Source organism: Chaetodon trifascialis, chromosome 8, assembly GCF_039877785.1.
Source record: "Chaetodon trifascialis isolate fChaTrf1 chromosome 8, fChaTrf1.hap1, whole genome shotgun sequence".
In the NCBI taxonomy this organism is placed as follows: domain Eukaryota; kingdom Metazoa; phylum Chordata; class Actinopteri; order Chaetodontiformes; family Chaetodontidae; genus Chaetodon; species Chaetodon trifascialis.
In genome coordinates, this window is record NC_092063.1 from 12,668,631 (window position 1) to 12,691,176 (window position 22,546).

At 43.6% G+C, this 22,546-nt stretch overlaps 2 protein-coding genes across 6 annotated transcripts in view; one reads left to right on the top strand and one right to left on the bottom strand.

Moving 5' to 3' along the window:
* LOC139335125 (leucine-rich repeat-containing G-protein coupled receptor 6) overlaps window positions 1-8,123 on the bottom strand; it is a 35,463-nt gene extending 27,340 nt beyond the window's left edge. The window contains exon 1 of the mRNA XM_070968577.1: window positions 7,484-8,123. Within this exon, the coding sequence (XP_070824678.1) occupies window positions 7,484-7,728 (245 nt within the window). The 5' untranslated portion in view covers window positions 7,729-8,123. The remainder of the gene's footprint in view (window positions 1-7,483) is intronic.
* The window catches only part of LOC139335127 (transcription factor Spi-B), a 49,298-nt gene that overhangs the window by 22,177 nt on the left and 4,575 nt on the right, over window positions 1-22,546 (top strand). The window lies entirely within an intron of this gene.

Sequence of the window (22,546 nt, forward strand, 5' to 3'; positions counted from 1 at the left end):
AAAGGTGTGTGGAAAAGGGTTACAAATTTCACCACTTTTCCACACATCCTGAAAAGGTATCTCTTACAGAGAGGTGTTCTTTCCTGCACACTGAATCGAGGCAGATTCTCAGCAGTGGATACAACAGTAAATGAAACCCGATGAGTATTAGTGTCAGGCTCTATTATGACTTCATTTGGTTGAATGGCAGAAACAGGAGGACACTGGATCTAGTTAGAAGACTGCTCAAATCCACTGCTGGCTCACTCCTCCTTTACTGCTGTGCTCACAGATCTATGATCTGCTCATCTGCTCCATATATTTAACAGTACCCATGGATAACATCTAGACCTGAACTTAGATCAGCACTTGATGAAATCTAACCCCATACCAATGAGGACATGTGGCTGCTGTTGGTTTAAAGAGATTTAGTTTGGCCACCTGCCATACATGTAAAAAGTCCAGATTTCCTCTTTTGCTCCTTCTCAGACATGTAATAGAGATGTGAGTAAGTCTGGCTGCAGTTGCAGAGGCTCTGCAGTGGCAGAATTCCCTGCAGCCTCTCTTTACGGCAGATGGAAAATACACCTGTGAAGTGTCCAGTCTTAGCAAGACTTATACTGTTGCCTGATGCCATCATAGTGACCTGACTGCTGTTTCTGCATTCAGTTAACCTAACCCTCCAAAATTAGGTTTCATTTCCATTCTTCCTCTCTCTGCTTCATTCATCTCTCCACCTTCTGTTTTCTACATCCCCTCTTCCACTTCCTGGACTTTCCTGTGCAGTGCCCCCATTTTGCTGTGCTGTGTGTGTGTGTGTGTGTGTGTGTGTGTGTGTGTGTGTGTGTGTGTGTGTGTGTGTGTGTGTGTGTGTGTGTGTGTGTGTGTGTGTGTGTGTGTGTGTGTGTGTGTGTGTGTGTGTGCCCTGAGGTGTGTGCACATGTGTGTGACATTGAAGTGTGTCTGCGATTGCTTCTTTGTTCGCTTTACCTAACTCCTGCCCCAGTAGTCCATTCTCCTGACCTAATCCCTGCTAGCATCGCTGTATCAGCACTGCTCTGTGGGACGCTTTGATGCTTCACAGGGGGATTGGATAGGGCATTAACCATCATTAAGTCAGCATGTGCGTGTGTGTGCGTGTGTGTGTGTGCGCAAGCAAGCATTACATACTGCACTGTACATCCATGCTTGAGCAACGTGCTTCCTTGTGTGTATAATGTGCACATGGGGGTCTTGTGGGTTCGTGCGTGCGTGTGTGTATGTTGTCGGAAAGGGCATTAAGTATCATTACCTCTTACTAGTCATCACCTGCACACTGAGCCACTTTAGTCAGCAGGCCTGGCCAGCGATCACACAGATAGGCAGAGATAGACAGACTCATGTTGAGGTTCAGGGGGAACTTGGAGAGCTATGTCCTACACGCACTTCTGTCAGCACTCATGTAAACATTCTCCGTTATTTCTACAGTTCAGTATTTGTGTTCATTCAGAACAAATGTGTTTATTGTCTTTATTTGGAATATTATATAGATGGGTGGGACACATAAAAAAGGCCAATAATGCAATAATCTAATTTTAGAAATACCACTTGCACCTGCAGTTTTTTTTTGTACTTACATGACCTCGCATATAATCAGCACATCGAATCTGTTTTCTAATTAAATGTTTTCAGAGTCGTTTTCATGACTAACAACTAATTAAACTTAAAGCACAAGCATTAGTAAGAAAGGAGAAAGTGAAATATTGAAAAAGAAGAGACAGACCAATTCTCCTTTTCAAAAAAGTTGGAACACTGTGTAAACATAAAACATATTTCATAATTTGCTAATCCTTTTTGACAGATACTCAGCTGAAAACAGTACAAAGAAAATATATTTAATGTTTTACTCCATCAAGAAGTTGTGGCAGGAGCAACAACAGACTGGGAAACACCTGTTTGGATCATTCCACAGGTAAACAGGTTCATTGGTAACAGGTGATAGTGTCATGATTGGGTATGAAAGGGGCATCCTGGAAAGGCTCAGTCATTCACAAGCCAGGATGGAGAGAGGTTCACCACTTTGTCAACACATGATTGTATAAAGGATATTAGTACCATTGTTGGTGACCATTCGTTTGTAAATGATTGCATTCTGTTTTATTAATGTTTTACACAGTGTCCCAACTTTTTGGGAGTCAGCACTGTATAAAGGTATAAGAATGAGAGAAAGCTAAAGAAACTAGTGACTTTGTGATCGTAAGTTCAAATCTAAAATTCAAGGAACAAAAGCGAACAAAGATCTTGCTGAAAACTACAGTGAACTATGTCTTCTTGATTTTAACAAATCTGCTCCTGTTATGAAGAAACTGAAAAAGGATTAGTCTTGTCTACGTGTTATCTAAACATAAGCACTTACACTGACACAGATGACAAAGTCACAGGTCACAGAAGCACATGCGGATCTACACATATGCATGTACATGCACTAGAACAGTTAGGGACATTTGTCATGGCCTGGCCTATGATTAGACAATGCCTTCTCTGTAGTGGACTGAGAGGGCTAGTGCACTTGCACAGATTCATGCACACACACTCACACACACAAACATTCCCATGGATTCCCAGGGTTGAAAAGGGGCTGAATAGGAATCTGGGCCATGCAGGCATTCTGAATCCTCTCAATCAGAAGAAGCCCCTCACCCCGCAACCGGACGTCACAGGGAGCACATTCCTTGCCCCAGTGTCATACTTGCGTCACACTACTATCACACGAAACATACTGATCTACATATTGGTCTGTGGGCACAGGTCTGACCCCAATAAATACCATGCTCATGTGCACCATACACTCCAAACACATTCTCCACTTTACTTCCCTGATCTCCACCTCCTCCATTCTAGTTCCCCTCAAGATCTCGTGTCGTGATTGCTTTCTACTTTTTTCTAAAGGACAGGATATGGAGCGGTGGAGCACACTATGGCCTCTGTGTCTTCTCTGCCTGCCGCTCCCGAGGGATTGCCATTGTTTCCATTGTCGTCCTTTACCTGCCTACCTGCTGTCTGTCCCTGAGCGACATTTAAAAGCCTCCCAGGTTGCTCTCAGGAAACCACAAACCACTGCACTGTCCAAAGCTAACTGCCTATCCCTTCTCTCCAACACCCTTCTAGCATAAATATCACTTTTGTAGCAGGCCCTACAGGCCCAAGTGGCTTTTTTTCTGCTGGAGCTCACCATGGGGCCTCCAGAGAATCTATGAGAGAGCCGGGGAACTGACACTTTGAGGCAAACACATCGAATTTTGCGGGAAGGAAGGACGGACGGAATAAAGAAAGGAATGGAAGTGCAGTAAAATCATCTTTATGCAACTTTTTTTAGCAGAACAGATTATCTGTGATGGCATGTCACTGCTTTTTCCTCTATATAATCAGTTAGTTGGCTTGTAGCCAAAGCACCTCCTCCGCAAACTGACACACACACACCTTGAAAACATTTACACCATTTGGCTTGGGTGCACACCCTTCACTCTTCTCCCTCCGCTGCCCTGAGCTATATGCTTTCATTTTGATTTTCTAAGAAGCACATTGCACATCAGTGATAGTACATTTGCACTTCGTCCTGCATGACTGCCTTCAACACCTGCTCCCAAGACACACACACACACACACACACACACACACACACACACACACACAAGCTGGAGCACTTAATGTATGGATTCTTGTTGTATGTGAGGGAGGCCGGAGGAAACAGGTGAGGAAAGGAGAATAGGTGGGGGCAGCAAGTATGGAAAGAGAGAGCGAGGGGGGAGGTGCAGTTGAGGCGGGGGGTTACCATAGACGTCTGGAGCCAGGACACTGATGCTGGAGCTGATAGCTGCTGTATAGAGGACCCTCCGCTGACAGTATACACACACACACAAACACATTATTTTTGTTCATTTTTTCTCCTCAAATCCTCCTCCCCCCTCCATCGCTTACAATTCCTCTCTCTCGTTCTGTCTCTCTTTCTTTCTGTCTCTCTCTTCCTCAGACATGATGTTTACAGTGTGACCCCCGGTCGCTCATGATAGGAATCATTCCATCAACATAATGGCTAAATGACACGCACACGACTGTTACAGTCACGGTCACCGTACAGGGACAGGATGTTGTCTCCTGCGTGTGTATGTCCAGTGTGTGTGCGTGTGGTTGTGTGTGTGCCTGTTTAACCTAAACCGAGTCTTCCAAAGTCATCCAATACACATTTTTCTCTGTCACCAATTTCTAATCCTTTACTTTCTCCTTGACAGTTTTCACCCCTTTTCTTCATCTTCCCTCTCCATTTTTCTTACACTCTTGCTTCACCTCCACTGGCTCGAAAAAAAAAAATTCCCTCTGCAGTCTGGGTGGTCTTCACACACACACTCACACATGCACACACACGCGCGCTCACACACTGCTTGGTTTTCCTCTGTCTGGTAATGCGCTAGCTGTGGTTTCCTGGCCTCGGCCAAAACACCGTTAGAAGTTCACCGCACTCACCGCTACCACAAAGCATCACCTAATCGCTGCTCAACTCCAGTCACAGACCAGCCCCAGACCCACATACAGTGCACACACACTCTTCTCCTTTTGCACACATGCACACAGTGAAGACCGCTGATGCAAGATGTGTAAACATCAGAACCTGACAACCTCAGAAACAGTCTGTGTACATATACTGTATTACACCAGCCAGATCATGAACACAGTATTTTTAACCTGACTGGATATTTTATTTAAATATGTAGCAGTCTGTCAGTGGGACAGCTGGCTAATTCATCTGCTCCCAGCTAGCATTTGTGACAGACAAGCTACTTACTGTGTCACTGTGAAGACATCTCTTATGACAAGTTACCTCTCATGCAGCTACTCAATGGCACAGAGCCCCTGTGCATGTACTGTACACAGTGTTCTCAAACTCAACACACATTAGCACACATGCACACACACACAGAGACTTGCACCCTTGGGCACTGTCTTTACTCTCTAATCTGATATCAAAGAGAAGGTCCTTCAAAGCATCTCACATGACAGCTCATTTCATACGTTGCCCACGGAAATGATTATTGTCATAAATCTCTACCCACTCTGCTCTGAGTAGCTCGGAGCATCTTCTGTAAATTCCTTTGCAAAGTCAACCTGTGTACTCCTCAGAGTTGTCATATAATTGTTTTCATTGATTCCATTCCGTTTCCACCTATACGCAGCGAGGTCGTCCAAATGTGCAAATAAAACTCTAGAAAATGGACTGAATCATGCGTAGCCTGGATTGCCCTTTCGGCCACTGTAGCACGTACAGTTGCGCTCACTTTGAAGAGCTCTCAGATGACACGGGTGAATGATGTCATATACTTTCACAGCATTGTGTGGATGTGGTTTGTAATGTGGACGGTTCCCAAGCAAATCCCTGTGACCTCAGCAGCCTACAGTATGTGCTGGGAGGCTAATCCAGCCTGCACAGCACAGCGGGGCGTGCTGGACAGTTCGACAGATCCTGGTGAGGATTGGACCAGCTCTCCGCTGTTGTAACCTTTTATACCCCCAAATGAAATGAGAAACTGTAGCCCGTTGTGCCGCGCTCTGGGTTATGTGTGTGTATGTATGCATGTGGGCAGGGTTAGTAGAGGAGAGGTTGTTTTGTTTGTGTTTGATGATTTTTATCAGCAAGGCAAAAGAGAAATCTGTGATTCTCTATCTTCCGTCTTAATTTGTTGCGGCATCTCCTGCTGTCCCACATTCCCGTCTTCTCCCCGCCGCAGCGCCGCACTGTGTGTGTGGGCGTGTGTGGTTGGTCGCTGAGTTTATTTATCTTATTCTAAATCAGCCCTCAAACTCACTAATTGGTCCAGCTCCACTGTTAGGTAACGAGGGGAAATGAACAATTACTCTTGTGTTTGTAGGGAATGATGTGTGTTTGTTCATGTGTGTGTGCGGCTGTGGCGGAGCAGTTAAGAGCAGTGTAGACTTTCACAGCAGGAGTCTCAGATCGTCGCTGTTTTCGTTTTAGAGGAGGACTGAGAGGCTCAACACTCGGCCTCTCAGGTTCATCCCTCCCTGTGTGTGAGTATGTGTCAGTGTGCTGGCTTAGCGTTGGTGAGCCAACCGCCTGATGCTCTCATAGGTAGAGTGATTCTTAGATGGAATTAGAAACAGCTCTTCACCTCCATAAACACACGGTGAACTCTGGCCGCCGCAGGCTCCCATGACAGCCAAAGAGCTGAGCTTCATTCAAGTGGACTTGTCTTTTATGTGTCTCTTTCAGAGTCCTCTGCTACATAAACTGTTGATCTTTCCTCACTCCCTCTGAATTCTGTCCCACCACTCTTGTAATACTTGTAGAGCCCCTAGTGAGCAACTGCTCTATCACACCCTGTTTCCTGGATTTGACTTCTATCACTTCAATATCAGTTATCACAAAGTATCTCTAATCTGTCCTCAGAGGCTTACGCAGTGGAGCAATTTGTAAGATCTGGCTGTACGCCACAGCAGGGTGGTGTAAGAAACCCCTCAGATCTCCTTTTCTTTTTCATAAATATGCATTTAAAGCTTCTCTTATTGCCCTTAAAAATTCCCAGTGATGGAGTGGGCTTAATCCTGCAACTCATTATGATAAAAACTCTTGATTAGTAATATTAATGATCATGTTTTTAATTGTATTTGCAGCATATGTCACTTCTCCAACCAGCCTGTCAAACATACACAAATCATATTTCGAAATTATGTTGACTTTTCAGATTAAGGACTTCAAAAAAGAACTTTTTCTGAGGTTATTAAATAACCTCAGAAAAGAAAATAGAGAATTTCTTTTTGTGGGGGGTTACATGCCAACAATTTCTGTTTACCTTTAAGTTTTGGCACCAGGGAACAGTAAGACGCAGATTAGTGGCGTGAAACTGCTCATTAAATCTCACACACATCTAGACATCTGCGTTCAAACACTCTTTCAGACACACGCATGTGTCATGTGCTTGCACACACACACAAGCTCACTTGCATACATGTACACAAAGGCACACACATGCGCACACATAGACACACACACTCTCACGCTGGGTCTCCAGTTGGCGCTCAGAAACCTGATACTGAAAGAAGTGGTCCAGTAATTTTGCCATAGTGGTCAACGCACACACTGTCTCACACACATGTTCCCACTCGGCCCTGTCCGTTTTTATCCACATGCAGGTTCTGCTGCTCTTTCTGCTCGCACATCCATCTGACTGAGGAATCCCAGCTACAATTCAAGCAGCATGAATTTAAAGTTTTAGTAGAAATTAATGCTCAAGGCTAACAGCTGGGACTCTGGAATCGGCAGGCAGTTTTTTAGTTTTCATATATAACAAATTGGCACTAAACCATGATGAGTGAGAGGGGAAGTGAAGACGTTTGGGATGAGATACGACGTGGAAACACAAGAAAAGGATGACAGGAGACAGTGAGAGGCCTGGAGGTGAAATATGACTAGATAGCACACACAGGAAATGTGTGTGTTATCTGTGTAACTCACAGGTAAGTGGTGAGAGGGCTGAGGTTGGTCGGCACAGAAGATAGTCCCAACTCCGAGCAGTCCACCATGATGAAGATCCCATCTTCCTCACACTGGCACGGAGGAGGGCACAGTGGTGCCGCCGGCCCCTGCCTGTCCTGGACCCGTCCGTACCCCCACACTCCGGGGGCGGACCCCCAAACTCCTGCAGCCACACACAGAAGCAGAAGCACAGGCAGCATGTCTGACTGTCCACCTGTCTGCATCTCCACCTGTAGGGATTTCTGTCTTGTCACACTGTCTTTCGTCCTCTCTGGTGATTGAAGAGGCAGCTTTGATGAAGTGAGGAGGATCCAGTGTTTCTTTGCTGCTCCAGAGTCTCCTCTCCTGGTTCCTGGCTCTGTTCAAAAGCCCTCTTACTGCCTTTTTCTCCTGTGCAGGTTGTCCACACTGCAAATCTGTCCCTGTCACAAGCACTATCTCTTCATCTCTCCTCTCTGTCTGCCTGCCTCTCAGTCACCACTTCATCCCATTAACTCTGTTGTAGCTTCTTTCCCCTCTTCCCTGTCTTCCCTCTCACTCTGTCCTCTCCTTTCTCACCGTCTTTCTCCCCCAAACACAGTCACTCTTTCTCCCTCTCCCTCTCTCTCTCTTCTTCTATATATCTCTTGCTCTCTCTGTCTCTCTCTCCTTACCTATTGTAGAAGGAGCGCATGAGTTGTGAATGAGCCACCCTCATTGGCCCACAATTTAGGGATGGGCTGGAGCATCTCCGGAAAGTAGGAGGGGCCCGCGATTCTCAAACTTTTCCCTCTCTTACTCCCTCGCTTCCTTTCCCCCTGCTTTACTTTGCCTGGAAGCTCAATGTGAAGAGAAAGAGTGAGTGTTTAATTTGAGGAAGGGAGCAAGGGGGGAGCAGTGCAGTACAGTGGTGTGACACAAGATTTCTCCTTGTGGCACCTTCTGAATGGAGCTGACAGAAAATGAGAGACAGTGTTTATAGCTGAAAGAGAGATTAGGGGAAAAAGCAAGCTCTTGAGGATAAGAACGAAGGCAGCAGAGTGTGTTCGGCTGTGTGAGAGAGATGCAGAGGGTCAGAGTGTGTGACTGGGAGTGACTGTTTGGAGGAAATTGGAATTCTGACACTTCAGCACCCCTCAGTCCCCAGAAAGAGCAGAATCCAGTGTCTCGTAAGTCACACCTTCTCAGGTTTCTGCTGCTGGAATGTCACAGAAACACATACACACACACACACACACACACACGCTCACGCTCACAAGCACGCACACGCACGCGGCCACCCATAGAAAATAACAGATTATGAGCGACCGGCGCAAAGGAGCTTACATATCTGTTTCACATACACACACTCCAGTCTATAGAGAGAAGAGTGTGGATTTGCGAAGAAGTGTCAGCTGCCTCGGGCTAAAGCCTGTCTGTATTTCACAGTCTATCTGTGCTCACTTGCAGGTTTTTCCACAGAATCTTGAAAATAATCTCATCCGGCCTCCCTTTCTTTTATTACTACACATAGTTCTTGCTTGTGTAGACTTAGTATTGAAATAAAAATGGATGCACTGAGGACAAATGAGAGCTGCATACAGCTGGGCAAGAATGCGCTCGCATTAGATTCTGCTTCATATGTTACACAATTAAGCTTTACGTGCTGTGCACCTGCAAATACAGGATGTTGTAAAACCAGCAAATGACACATTCGATAATTATAACAAATCAAAGAAAGAAAAACTGGCTTCCCATTCAAAGCATTGCCGTCTTTATTCTGTCCTTTTGTTAAATTTCAGGCGATTCTCCCAGCGGCAAGCAGTAAAAAAAAAAGCTGGGAGGGGCGATCATGAATTTTTCCATCAGAAGAAAATATTGCAATGAAACACTGCACGGATTGATAATTGCAATACATTTGAGCAATTCAGAGGAAGTCCTTAATGGGGTTAGCATTAAATCACACTCCATAACTCCAGTTTTAATGACTTTCATGTTTTACTAGAGGGATTACATGGTTTTCCTTGAATTGATAAAATCTGACAACCACTTGGGCTCATAAAATCTTTTCAAACCCCACTGGATTAACTCAGAAATGCTTGGTACTAAATGTGGAAAACTGGGTTTTTTCTCAGGTCCTGGAAATCTGAGGCTTGAGGAGCTTTCGCTTGACAGCGGCAGTTTGTTAAACGCACACATGCCAAGCAAGGAGCAAAGATGCAACATCTAAATTACCGACGTACAAATCCCCTGAACAGGCCTTGAAAAATGTTGCATAGGACCTGGACCCAGAATGAACCCCCCCCCCATGTTATTTGAAATATAAGATTATACACTTCTGAAAGTCTTTGCACCCAGTTTGAGTTTGTCTACTCCAGTCGGTCTGTCTGTCTCTCCATTTCTCTCCTATGTCTTTCTTTCTCCACCATTCTCTGTAGGCTGAATAGTTTCTCATTAATTAATTAACATTCCTATGCCACTGTGTTTTCTGAGGGGCCTTTGTTATGGCCCCACAAAAAGTCTTTCAGAGCTGTTCTTCACATAGTCTCATACTCTCTCTCTCTCTCTCTCTCTCTCTCTCTCTCTCTCTCTCTCTCTCTCTCTCTCTATTCCCTCTTTGTAGTGCAACGTCCGCTGCTGCTCTCTGTGTTAGTTTAAAAATGTCTGAATTGTTTTCAAGTGATGTTTCATGCTATGTTTTTTTTTTCTTTGCTCGAACGTTCACTGACTTAGCTGCAAATGGTCGGATACACATACTCTTCAGAGGAACACCTTATTTGATCTTACAGTACACCCACGTACAGCACACACACGCGCACCTTCCCACAGGCACACACGCACATACAGAAACACATGCACATGCTCTTCATACACCTGCAAACTCCACCTCTCCCCTTCTTGGGAGCAGAGCTCTGTCATCTTTTTAAATGCTCTTTAATTGTCTGGCCCCGGGGGAGCCCTAGAACACACAAACTGTAAAAACCTGCATGTCTGGTCTCCTGCCTGTCTCTCTGTCTTTCTGTCTCTCTTACATTGGTCTCTCTGTCTTCTTCTCTCTTGTTCTTCTCCCCCTTCAGTCATAAACATGCAAACAACCATGCATGGCGCTCTGTGCTGTCAGAAACATAAACTACCAATGTGTTCAGATTGCACCTGTCCTGACAGTTCTGATGAATGTGTGCAAGGTCAAATGTGAATCCATGTAATCCAGTTTTCTACTGTGGGGGAGAGTGAGAATTCCTGTGTCTGCATACAACACTGCAGCAGCTGATTTCACAGAGAGAGAGGAGAAATGCGTCTTTAAAATTAGTTTAGAAAGCATTTAGTTGGACAAATATGAGCATAATCTGAGGCACATGGCTAACACACACTGTATGTTTGTATGCACTGTTGAAAACATTCACATGTGTTAAAGCTAAGCAGTGGAGGTGTATCGTTGAGCAGAGCTGCTACTGATCTGTTCGCATGAGTAATTGAACTAAGCTAATCTTACATTTAGCATGCCTTCTTGCTTCACACAAGACATAAACCTGGCATCTTTAAAGTTCTTTAAAAAAGATGAAAAGCTGCTCATCTAGTCCAAACACCTTCAGGGTATTATATGCTGAAGTTGATACTTTTTGCATATTGTGATTATATGCTGTGCTGATGTTGTGGTTTTATCTGCCGATGCCCAGTTGTATGTATCTATAGCTCTATATATGATTAGATAGATAATGTGCGATGTGATTTAGTTGTCAGCACAGATTGGTATCTTAAAACCACTCTCTTTTCAGTGCTTTTCAGTGCCAGCAGCGCTAACGGCAACACACCCTGTCAGCATCTGACATTTCGTTTTAGCACATTCACTCCCAGATTGGCACATCTCAGCTATTTGGCTCCTACTTCTGTATGTATGACATGTGTTATACTTCAGTGTCACTTTAATAATGAGCTCTGAGTGTCAATAATATTCTATTGGTTTGTTTGTTTGTTTGTTTGTTTGTTTGTTTGTTTGTTTGTTTGTTTGTTTGTTTGTTTGTTTTCGATTGGAGGAATCAGATTCTTCTCAGGGCCCCAGAAAGGCTTGTCCGGCCCTGGACTGAGTGAACGGCTCAAACATACAGCTGTTAGCATGTGTGCCGACGTTTGTACGTGCCACTGAAAAAGTATGCGTGCACTCATATTCTCCCTCTGCCTCCTTCTTTCTCACACTCACGCTCTCACTCACACACGCTATCAAACAGTCTGCATCAGATCAAAGCCGGTGCTCCCTCCCATCTCCTCCCCCAGCCTCCCTCTCTCCTCTGTGCTCTCTGGGCTGTAAACACTATCCAAGCGACGGCAGCCTTGAAGACACAAAGACAAGTAGCTGCCTGACACCTGACACTAACTTGAGAGCACTCACCGTGGTCTACCTGGGAATAAAACACACACACACGCACACGCACACAAGGCTACCTGAGCTCCTTGCACCAAGAGGAGTCCATTCAGGTGGAGAACAGACAAAGTCGCCATGCAGCAACCCCCCCAACACACACACACACACACACACACACACACACACACACACACACTCCATCCTCCTCACCCACATCCCCTGCCCCACAAACACACTGCCCCCCTTGCAAAAACCTCTTCCCCACCTTAGCCCTGCACATCCAACACCTACCGGTGTCAATAGAAGTCTGTGTGTATTTGTGCACACTTGTATGCGGATGTCTATGGATGCATGTGCTTACAAATGTGTCTGCATTTGTGCATGCCTGGGCTGCGCAGAGGCAATTTAAGGCTAACTCAGGTATACTCAGCGGAAGCAAGCGAGACGCTGTGAGTCGCCAGTGGCGGCAACCTAGGTGTGTACTCTGGCTTTTCATGTGAAACCACCTGAAAGCCAACAAAAGGTCCCTCTCCTTCCCTCCGTCCCTCCCCCCATCCCTCTCTTCCTCTCTGCATCTCACAGTACAAAGGAAAGAAATGAATGAAAGAAAGAGCAGCAGAGGAAGGGGGATGAGGTAAGGGGATGGGGATGCAAGGGTGGGGCAGGGTGGGTGGTGAGGAGGGGGTGCTGGTGAGTGGGCAAACAGGGGTGGAGGTATTTTCCCCTGTGTTATGGGAGAATAGTGGACGAGAGGAAGTGGTTAGTCATGGAGTTTAGCAAAGCACTCCATCACACGCTGGTAAGAGCTCCTCACCTCAGCTGGGGGGGTCAGAGGTTTGTGTCATTCTGTAAAACATTTCCAGGATTGTTATTGATACAGCATTTGTATTTTGATGCTTCGTGTCAAATTAAAAGTTAGCAGCTGTTGTACAGCTCAGTTGGGCTTTCATAGTTTACATATGCATGTCAGCATTGTTTCCTTTATAATAATCCAGATAAACTTGCAATTATATCACAGGTTAAAGTTACCTTGCATAACCTTTAAAATGACAACCCAAAACAGCCTCGATGTCCCGTAATATTCAGTGGGAATAATTTGTTTATTTATTTGTTTCATTTAATTATCTTAAGGGTAATTTTGATTTGCAGTCAGCAGCATTTAACAAACAGGACAGGACAGTACATCACACACACCATGTCAGCAAGACGTGCATGTTGAACAAATTTAAATGAAGGATGTTTGTGCACAAAGAAACGAGTCTCCAGCCACGCTAGCAGCTCTGTGCTTTGAGCTACATGCTAACGTCAGCATGCTAACCTGCATAATGATGCATAATGTTTAGCAGGTACAATGCTGACAGCATTCACCATCTTAGTTTAGCATGTTAGCATGTCAATATTTGCTAATTAGCATTAAACACACAGCTGAGGCTGATGGGAATGTCGTGAGTTTTATAAAGCAAGTGTTGCACAAGTCAAAATTCTGACTTGATGGTCATCCATATAATCTAAAAAGTTTAGAAGATTATGTTTTTATCTTAGCATACATTAATATTAAGGTATATTTGCATCACATTTGCATGCAACACATGGTAAAAGTATTATAGGATGAAGGGGTAAAATGGAAGCAATGTTAATAGCATAATAGCAGTTCAGCAAAAAAAAAAAAAAAGAAAGAAAGAAATATATAACCTAAGAATGGGGACTAGAACCAGTGTAACTAAGCATCTCAATGAAAAATACAAAAAACGTAATAGTGCTGCATGAATATTTTTTTTACTGTTATGGGTGCAATTACTAACAATAAACATAGGAGGGCGCCCGTCCAACACTTCACTGTGGGCTCTGCACAGGAGCAGATAACTTCAGGTAGCAAAGGTAAAGTCTTATCAGCAGTGACAGAAAAAGAAACAACTTATTTCTCCCATCAGCAAGCGTTTAGTCTTTAGCAAGTGTGGAGAGACTCAGAATAGAAGTAAGCGAGCTGCACAGTGAAGCTTTCCCTCTTTTCATCTTATTCATCATTAAGATCATTTTGACATGGTAACATCCAAGATTATTATGCTGTGAAATTTTCATTGACACACATCAAACAATACATCTGCCCATTAAGCTAAATAATTCCATTTGATATTAAGATGGTAGATTTCTTTAAACCCCCAAACACTTTCCCTTACATGAAGGTGTCTCTGTCATACAAAGACAAAGCTGTCTTGTGTTTTGATCTCCACTCTGCTTGTTTTCTCTGCAGTGACAGTGTGATATACGAGGGTTAATATGGTGAAATAGGCTGACTAAAGCAGACAGGTCTGCACCTGCACACTGCCAAAGAGAGAGACGCTGCACTCTGTTTGATGCTATTCTGAGCGACGCCAGTGGCGCTGCAATCAGAGGGTGTGTGTTTTTGAGTGAGTTTATGGGTGCATGTGTTTGTCTGTGTGACTGTTACACCTGTAAATACCACCTATAAAAAGTTGATTGACCTAGAAATAAAGTTGTGATTGCTGTGGGAAAGACTGCTTTGTGCATGCATGAGTGTGAGTGATGAATGTTTGTGCCGTCCTACCCAGCTCTGCATGATATTATCAGCCGTGTCAGTGTGGGGGGAGACTGATGTGGAATGTTAACAGTGACTGAAAGTATTGGACTGTCTCCATAGAGTCCCATCCATGCAGAACCGAGATAGGACTCATGGGAGACTCAGTGCAGTGAGAGGTGAAGAGAGGAGCCTTATTATTGCAGGTTTCACACGAGCCTCAGAGAATTCCAGTCATCTGAAAAGTATATAGCAGCAGTTGAAAGATTACAGGTATAAACAAAAAAATAGGCACCTGGAAAGTGTGAAACTTATCATCACTGAGAGCACAATTACAATAATCTTATTAAATCGTACAATTATATCGTCTGAGCTCCTCTCTGTGGGTTCCGGAGTTGGCTTTTGAATTAGCTGATGAAATGGCGCCATCTTCAGCCGAAAGACGGAACAGCATCAGTGCAGCAGGTCAGGAACCGAACGACCAGCTGATGGCGACAACCCTCTACTCTCACAATCTGCCTGCAGTGGTAGAGCATGAGATTAGTGTTTGCAAATGTAAAATCTGTGTGGTCGGCTTGGGAACGTCTGAAGGCTCTAGACCCCACGGTAGTCAAGCAGGCAGATGGTGCAGTGAGTTGAAAAGCAGAAGAGGATCTGAGAGTAGGTTTGCAACTATATATATATATGTAGATATGAAGGAGCTCAAAAAGATAAAAGGGACTAAGTTATAAAGGGCCTTAAAGGAGGAAGAAGAAGAAGAAGCTGAATCGATTTGATATTTAACAGAGAGCCAGTGAAGTTGTTGATTAACAGGAGGGACATGATCTGTGGAGGGAGTCCTGTTAATAATACAGGCAGTTTGGATTCTGGACCAACTGGCATTTAGAATAGAATTGCAAAAGTCTATTAATATTGCATAGATGAAAGGATGCAGACCGAGTAACATTGTAGATGTGCGCTTTAAAAGACAAGACCAGGAGCAGGACCAATTTCAGAGATCTTCATAAGCATGTCCATTAGAGCGGCATCAGAGAAAAACACAGTGATCGTCAGTGTAAGTGCAACAGCTCAAAGGAGACTTAAGAAGGTGGAGAAGCCAGATGCCATATGTAAGGCAGATATTGGTCACTTTATGTGTGAAAAAAAAAAAGAATATCTGTCTGTATTGCTGTCAGATTATTTAAACTTGTCAGATTATTTAAACTCTTAAACATTAATAGCGCTACTTGCCTCCAAAATAAATCCAATTTATAACTGCAGACGAAACAAACCTTGCTGATGTTTACCACCATGACGAGCTCGACAGTAGAGGAGTTCAGATACTTTCTGTAGAGGCTGGCTCTCCTTTGCATCCTCCTCTTGGATCAACAGCCTATTGCAACGTGTCCGAGTCCACGCCTTCCTCACAAAGAACGGGTCATGATCCTCATTGTCGTTGGCTCGAACCTCTTTCTGCTGATGAGGCGTTTTAATGTGCTGCGTGATCAGGGTCTTTCCTTCGGAAGCATCAAAGACAGAAGTTGATATACTCTATTGTGCTGGTGGGGAGTCCCTTCCGAGTTCCAGTCTATCAGATTGCAGCAGATGTTGTGAAATTGTGGCAGTCCAACCTCAAGTGTACTGTGCAAAATATATACATGTGCTTTAAAAGGTTTTTTTTAGCTGAGGAGTTTTTCATTTGAATCAATAATCTTAAAATTGATCATTCTAAATCGCTAATTCAGTGTTGTAAAACAATAAGACATGATCAAGCCCGAGGGGGGTTGATACTTTTTTAAGCACTATCGTTCCAGCTTTGACGTGATGATTTGATGATTGTGTTACTGCACAAAGACTCACGCCACAGGAACTCATTGCCTTCCACAACACAAACTGCTCCGTCATCCATTCTGCCGACCGCACTCTGGCCTTTGAAGATTTTAGCAAAGCAGAAGTGATAAATATCCAATAGTCACTCAGACAATGACGTGGTCTTCTGTGGAAAGAGGAAGCCTTTCCCCTGCCGTAATATCGCAAGCTTTTTCAGTCTAGGCTAACCATAAAGTGCAACACATGCACACTGACACAATTACCCCACTTGACTCCACTGGACAACCCTAAAGGTGCAGAAATCACAGCCCAAAAAGAAAAAGACAAATAAAAAACCCAGACTGGATGTAGTTCCCATAGCTTCACCATTAATAAAATAAAATCATGAGTGCTCTGTTGTGATATGTCCCTTTTGGAATTTCTCCTTCCCTTTCATAAGACTGTTTCCCAAGATTGACTTTGCGTTCAGTGTTTTGTTTCTCTTGAGAACATTGTAAAGCAGAGATGTGGACTCATGTCGGCCTTAAGGTGTATGCAAATCAACTTGACTTAAGAGACTTGATATCCTCACTAAACCCAAGTGGAAGAATCTCGCAGTCTGTACCAGGATGAAACATTCACAGTCGGTGTTATAATGTAATATACTGTAGGCCTGATGGTCAGTATAGCACCTGTTTTAATGTTCCTTAAAAGGAATGACTGTAACTTTATGGTAGGAGGTCACTGGTAAAGGTGTTATTGAACATGGGATGACAGTTTGGATTGATGACCTTTGCATAATATACTGGGGGGGGTGGGGGGTGGATTGCCATTTAACCAATACATTCATGGTGCCCAGAGAATGAATCATATCAATGATCGTATCATGAAATTCGGTAGACACTGTTATGTCCTCAGGATTAATTGTAAACACCTTGTTGATCCCCTGACTTTTAATCTAGTGTCATCACCAGGTCAAATTTGTCCAATATTTCAGTTTATGACTAAATACTGAGAAAACTAATCACATTCCCATCATTGGCTTCAGCAGCACATTGTGTTTAATGCTAATAAGAAAATGTTAGCATGCTAGCACACAAGATGATGAGCATGGTAAACATCATACTGCTAAACATCAGCATCTTGGCATTGTCACTGTGAGCGTGTTAACTTGCTGACGTCAGAATTTGCCTGAGCACAGCCTCACAGAGCTGCTAGCGTGGCTGCAGTCTTAGTCTTGTTTATTCTTACATTTAAAATCAATCAAATTCATGTGTAACCGCACATGTTTTTGTTTTATGTTCCACGCCAGTTTCCCTGTCAAGGCTGCCCATTGCACTGCACTATTTCTCTGTTGGGAATTGACTTTGGACTTGAGTGGGTCAAGATGTACTTGTGACTTGGTAGCATGGTACTGTGTGAGGTGTTGTTTTCATGGGACACTATCATTTACTGCAGCAAAGGGCAGAGGACAGTCAAACATTTTGCTCTGTGATCTGTTACATGGTAAGAAGATCAAGCACCATCACCTTCTGAGAGACTCATGTACTTTGTAAAGCAGGACAACAGACAGATGTTACGTGTGAGTTTGTTGTTATTGAGGCAACAAGTTCAGATGTGGGAGTTTGATAAAAAAGACAGCCATTGTTTTCATCCACTCCCCCTTCATGACAACAGCTGTGGAGTGGAGGTGCGGGCCTCCAGCAGGAGAGTACGCTATGATCTGGTCAAGCTGTGCTTACAGACAAATGTGCATGGCTTCGCTGAGTGTGGCGTGTGTGGGTTTTCCTTGGTGCAACAGGGACTGGTTTCAAAATAGCTCATCAGTGACCCTCGGGCTCTTTATTGTGTTCTTTGGAAGAGAGATGGAAAATCTCACGGAGATGTTTTATTTTGTCCTCTGAGCTCAGATAAAATTTCACTCTCTTGCTCTGGCCCTCTTTGTCTGTCGCTTATCTCGCTGTGAAAACAGATGATTTATGTACAGTGTTCGCACTCGAGTTTATGTGTTATTCCGATAAGGCTGGTGGGTTTGTGTGCATGTCTGTGTCTGTGTGGTTTATGAGCGTTTATTGAGACCACAGATTGCAGGACTGCCTACTGCAGGACACAAACAATCTCGCGTGGGAATGCAAAGTCCCACCAGTTCCCAATCCCATTCCTTATCTCCAGCATTCCCATATGAGTGATGTATATGATCCTCCTGGAGCACTTGACTGCTGCACTGCTAGTAACCATATACAAATAACATATATTTATGTGCACACTTCAAGAATATTTAGTTAATAATACAGCTGTAATAATAAATCCGTAGAGAGTAATGCACATTTAACAAATAATAATAATACATAATAAATATAAAACTAAAGTAATGGAATGAAAAATGAGGAACAGCTTGGCACCAAAAATATCATAAGAAGACAGAGAGAGGGTAAAAAAAACGGAAAAAAGACAGAGACAGAAGTGTGTGAGAGTGACAGAGAGGTGGTAATGTTGGGGGGCCAACCTCAGGTTTTGCATACTTGTCAGTCTCTCTAATATGCAGCACATATGCCAACATCATGGCATGTCCAACTGCCTCCTCACCTGCCACATTGTTCACCCGACTCACCTGTCCTCCGCTGGGGACCTGCCCATGGGTGTGAACATCAAACAGAATTTTAAAAAGCTGTTACTCCTCACAAATCATTAAAATCAATGCCAGGTCTCACCGTCAAGCCCACACGAATACACACATTAATTGGAGTAAAACACTTCACATGAATCCGTGTCCCCAGATTTAGTGTCATCAAGTCAGATATGTGTGCAGTGTTCGCACTGAATATTTAACATGTTTCTTTCCACTGCATGTGATAAATGTTGGTGATGCTCATGGGGCTGATTGTGGCTTTATTACTTGACAAACACACAAACATGTGCACACACACACACACACACACACCCCAACACACACCTTTTTGTCTAGGCGTCAGGGGAATTCCCAGTAACCTGCATCTGTACAGGTGATTTGCGTATGTTCACTAATCTAGAGGGTTTGGCTATAACTGTAAACCCACTACACCTGGACACACTCGCATGGACACACAAACACACACAAACACACACTTGTCCCCTCACTCATCAGTAACTGATGACCGCGTTGATAAGCCCAGTACAAACCTTTCTTAAGTGTTGCACGGCCTGGCATGTTAATGGTCACCTTTGTTTGTGTGTGTGTGTGTGTGTGCGCGTTCACAAGTCAGTTTCCCAAATCACCTGCCATTCTGTGACCGTTAAACATCACAGGGGACTCAGATGTAATGCAGACAGACAGATGATCGAATCTCTCTCACTCTCTCTGGCACACACACACACACACACACACACACACACACACACACACACACACACACACTGTTACACATGCTCAGCAACATAAGAATCATGCAAATGTAATTAAAATTGACAGTAATTGCAACAAAATGACTGCAGTCGCTTCGGCAAGGCCTGTAGACAGTAAAATATTGGAAATTATTTCTGTCAAGACAGTAATATAGTGAAGTATAGTAGCATGACAGAGTGAGAGTGATCTTTGACATTTGTTTGGTCCAAATGGCTGCACATTTCTCGAAATCAGCCTCAGATTCAAAATCTCCCCCTCTCTAAATCCCTTCAGTGTCCCGAGTTTATTTTTAGATGTAAACTCTTATTTTTAGCTCAAACTCCCTCGTTCATTCTTAAAAAAGAGGAATGACAACATTTTTCCAAAACCACACATCAGATAAGTTTAATACCTGCGTGTCCAGGTGAAGCAGTTCTCGGGTTTCACCTGCCTCACTCTCTGTCTTTCCCACTGCGAGGGTCCAATGTCTCTCTGGTCTTATCACCTTGTCTGAATCCTCCAGGTGCAGGCTGAGTTATAGGAATCCTAACTGTCACCCATTTCACTGAACACTGAGGGTTTTTCCAAACACGTTTATCAAGTCTTTTTATGAAGCTCTTGAAAAGTGTTTGACACCTAATAACTTCTACTGCTGCTTTTTCAACTATTTCCACTACTAGCACCACTACTTCTACAAATACTACTAGTGCTACTGTAAGTACTATTATTACTATTACTGCACTACCACTCACGCTGCCACTACTACTGCTGGGATGAATTTTCAGGTGCTCAGACAGTTCCCTAATGGAAACTTCTGCCTCTGATTTCCATTACAGTCACTCCTGCCCCTGTTTTTATTACCTGTATACGTTGTTATTGATCAAGATGGGCTTTCCTCCCAGACTTCTGACCCGACCATAATTTGACACAATGCACTTTATTTGCTTTCTTGCTGGATGAGAACATCAATATCACTCTCACATCTGTATGATCAATGAAAAGCTAGTCAAGCACACACTTAGCCTAGCTTTGCACTGAAACTGGAATCTTACCATTACAGTGAAGTCACCAGGCAATCAGCAGAGACTCCAGGAAGTTATTGAACCCGGCCAAGAAATAGTTTGGCACATAACCTCCCATTAAGCTGCAATATGTCATTCTTACATGCTGTTATTTGTAGAGATTAAGCAAATGAGATATTACATATTAGCTAGTGAGCTTTAGAAGTGCCGGTAGGCACAGTTTTGTTACCTTTAGACAGAGCTAGCTGCTTCCCCCAATTTCCTGTGTTTGTGCTAAATAAGCTAACTGGCTGCTGGCTATAGCCTTATATTCGACACAAAGAAATGAGGATGGTGTTCATCTTCTCATCTAACTCTCAGCAAGAGAGCAAATTAAGCATACTTTCCAAAAAGTCTAACTATTACTTTAAAGGTCCAGTGTGCACGATGTAGTAGCATCCAGCATCGAGGTTACAGAGTGGAACCAACTGAAATCCCCTCGCCCCACCCTCCCCTATGGTGGCTGCTAAATATGGGAAAAACGTGAGGGGCCAGAGCCAGTTTTTGGTTTGTCCATTCTGGGCTACTGTAGAAACATGGCTGCGCAACATGGTGGACTCCACGGAAGAGGACCTGCTTCCTCTGTTGATATAAAGAGCTCAGAAGAATGTGTTTGTCTTGCTTGGGACTTATCAAACTGTCTTGCAGGCCATATTAGCGCTAACCCAGTGAAATGCCAAGTGATGTAAAAGATGCTAAAATGACTTTAGTTTAGAGACGTGTCAAGGAAATTACACTTGTAACATGTTTGACATGATGATTTCATGCAGAAACAATCTGTAGAGGCTATCATGTGTACATATTGTGAGGATGGTGATTGATGGTTATATCTAACTCGCTGGGAATTATATCTACAACTTTTGCAGTGTAAGCAAACGTTAGATACACTAAATGGTGTCTTGCCACATCATGAACTGTTACTTATGGATGTGCTTTCATTTGTTTTAAAAATACAGTTAGCATCCTCAGGGTTAAAGAGGGTGTATGACATCATAGGCATCAAGTACGGGAAACTCTCCTGATATTTCACGGAAGCTACTTTTCCACCTTGCAGAACAGGTTTCCCCGACTGCGTCTGACTTCGCTTTATAAACACTCAGCGCGCTGTAAAATAAAAACAAACAAGTTGTGTGAAACGATCAATTCATGATCAGATTTATCAGACAAACCTGAATCAAAATGTTTGTGTGCGGAGGTTCTGATTGTTTGTGCCTGCACATGAGCAAACATGCACAGGGTAAACAAAACTGTGCATACAAGAAGAGCATTAACATTTCACAGTGTATGGCAGTTCATGTAAGTGTGTGTGAGTGTGTGTGTGTGTGTGTGTGTGTGTGTGTGTGTGTGTGTGTGTGTGAGAGAGAGAGAGAGAGAGCAAGAGAGAGAGAGAGGTTTATAAAGACCACAATTTTCCAGGTGGTCAGCCTGTCACGGGGAAATCACTGGCATTATTTGCTCAGCTGCTGCGCTGTTTCAGTCAACTTTCTGAGGGTTTAACACATTAGCATGTATGATTGGACACATGCACAAGTACGTGTTTACACATTTTTATGAACACCATCCACAACCAGAGACAAAAAAATCAACAGTATTTGAGTGGTACAAAAACCATATAAGCCATGTTTTCCTCAAGTCTGGAAAGCAACGTGTAATTGCTGACATACTGACCTCCCATGACCCTGAATTGTTCCTGTAATAGGTGGTAATATTTCAGTCTTATTAATCTCCACATTAAAGCAATACAAGTCGTTAAGTTGGCAATCCTGTAAGCACAGTTTAAATTTTTATCATGTTGAGCTGAGGAATAAAACACATTGTGTAAATACCCGCCTCCTATTACATGTACATCATATATCAGTCCAAGGAGGTCGCAGGCTATACTGGCATTGCATTTGGATTTATTACGACGCCGCTTATCAGGCCATAAACACCTGCGTAAGAGGCATTTGTAACAACATTCACTGCTGTTTTGTTTATT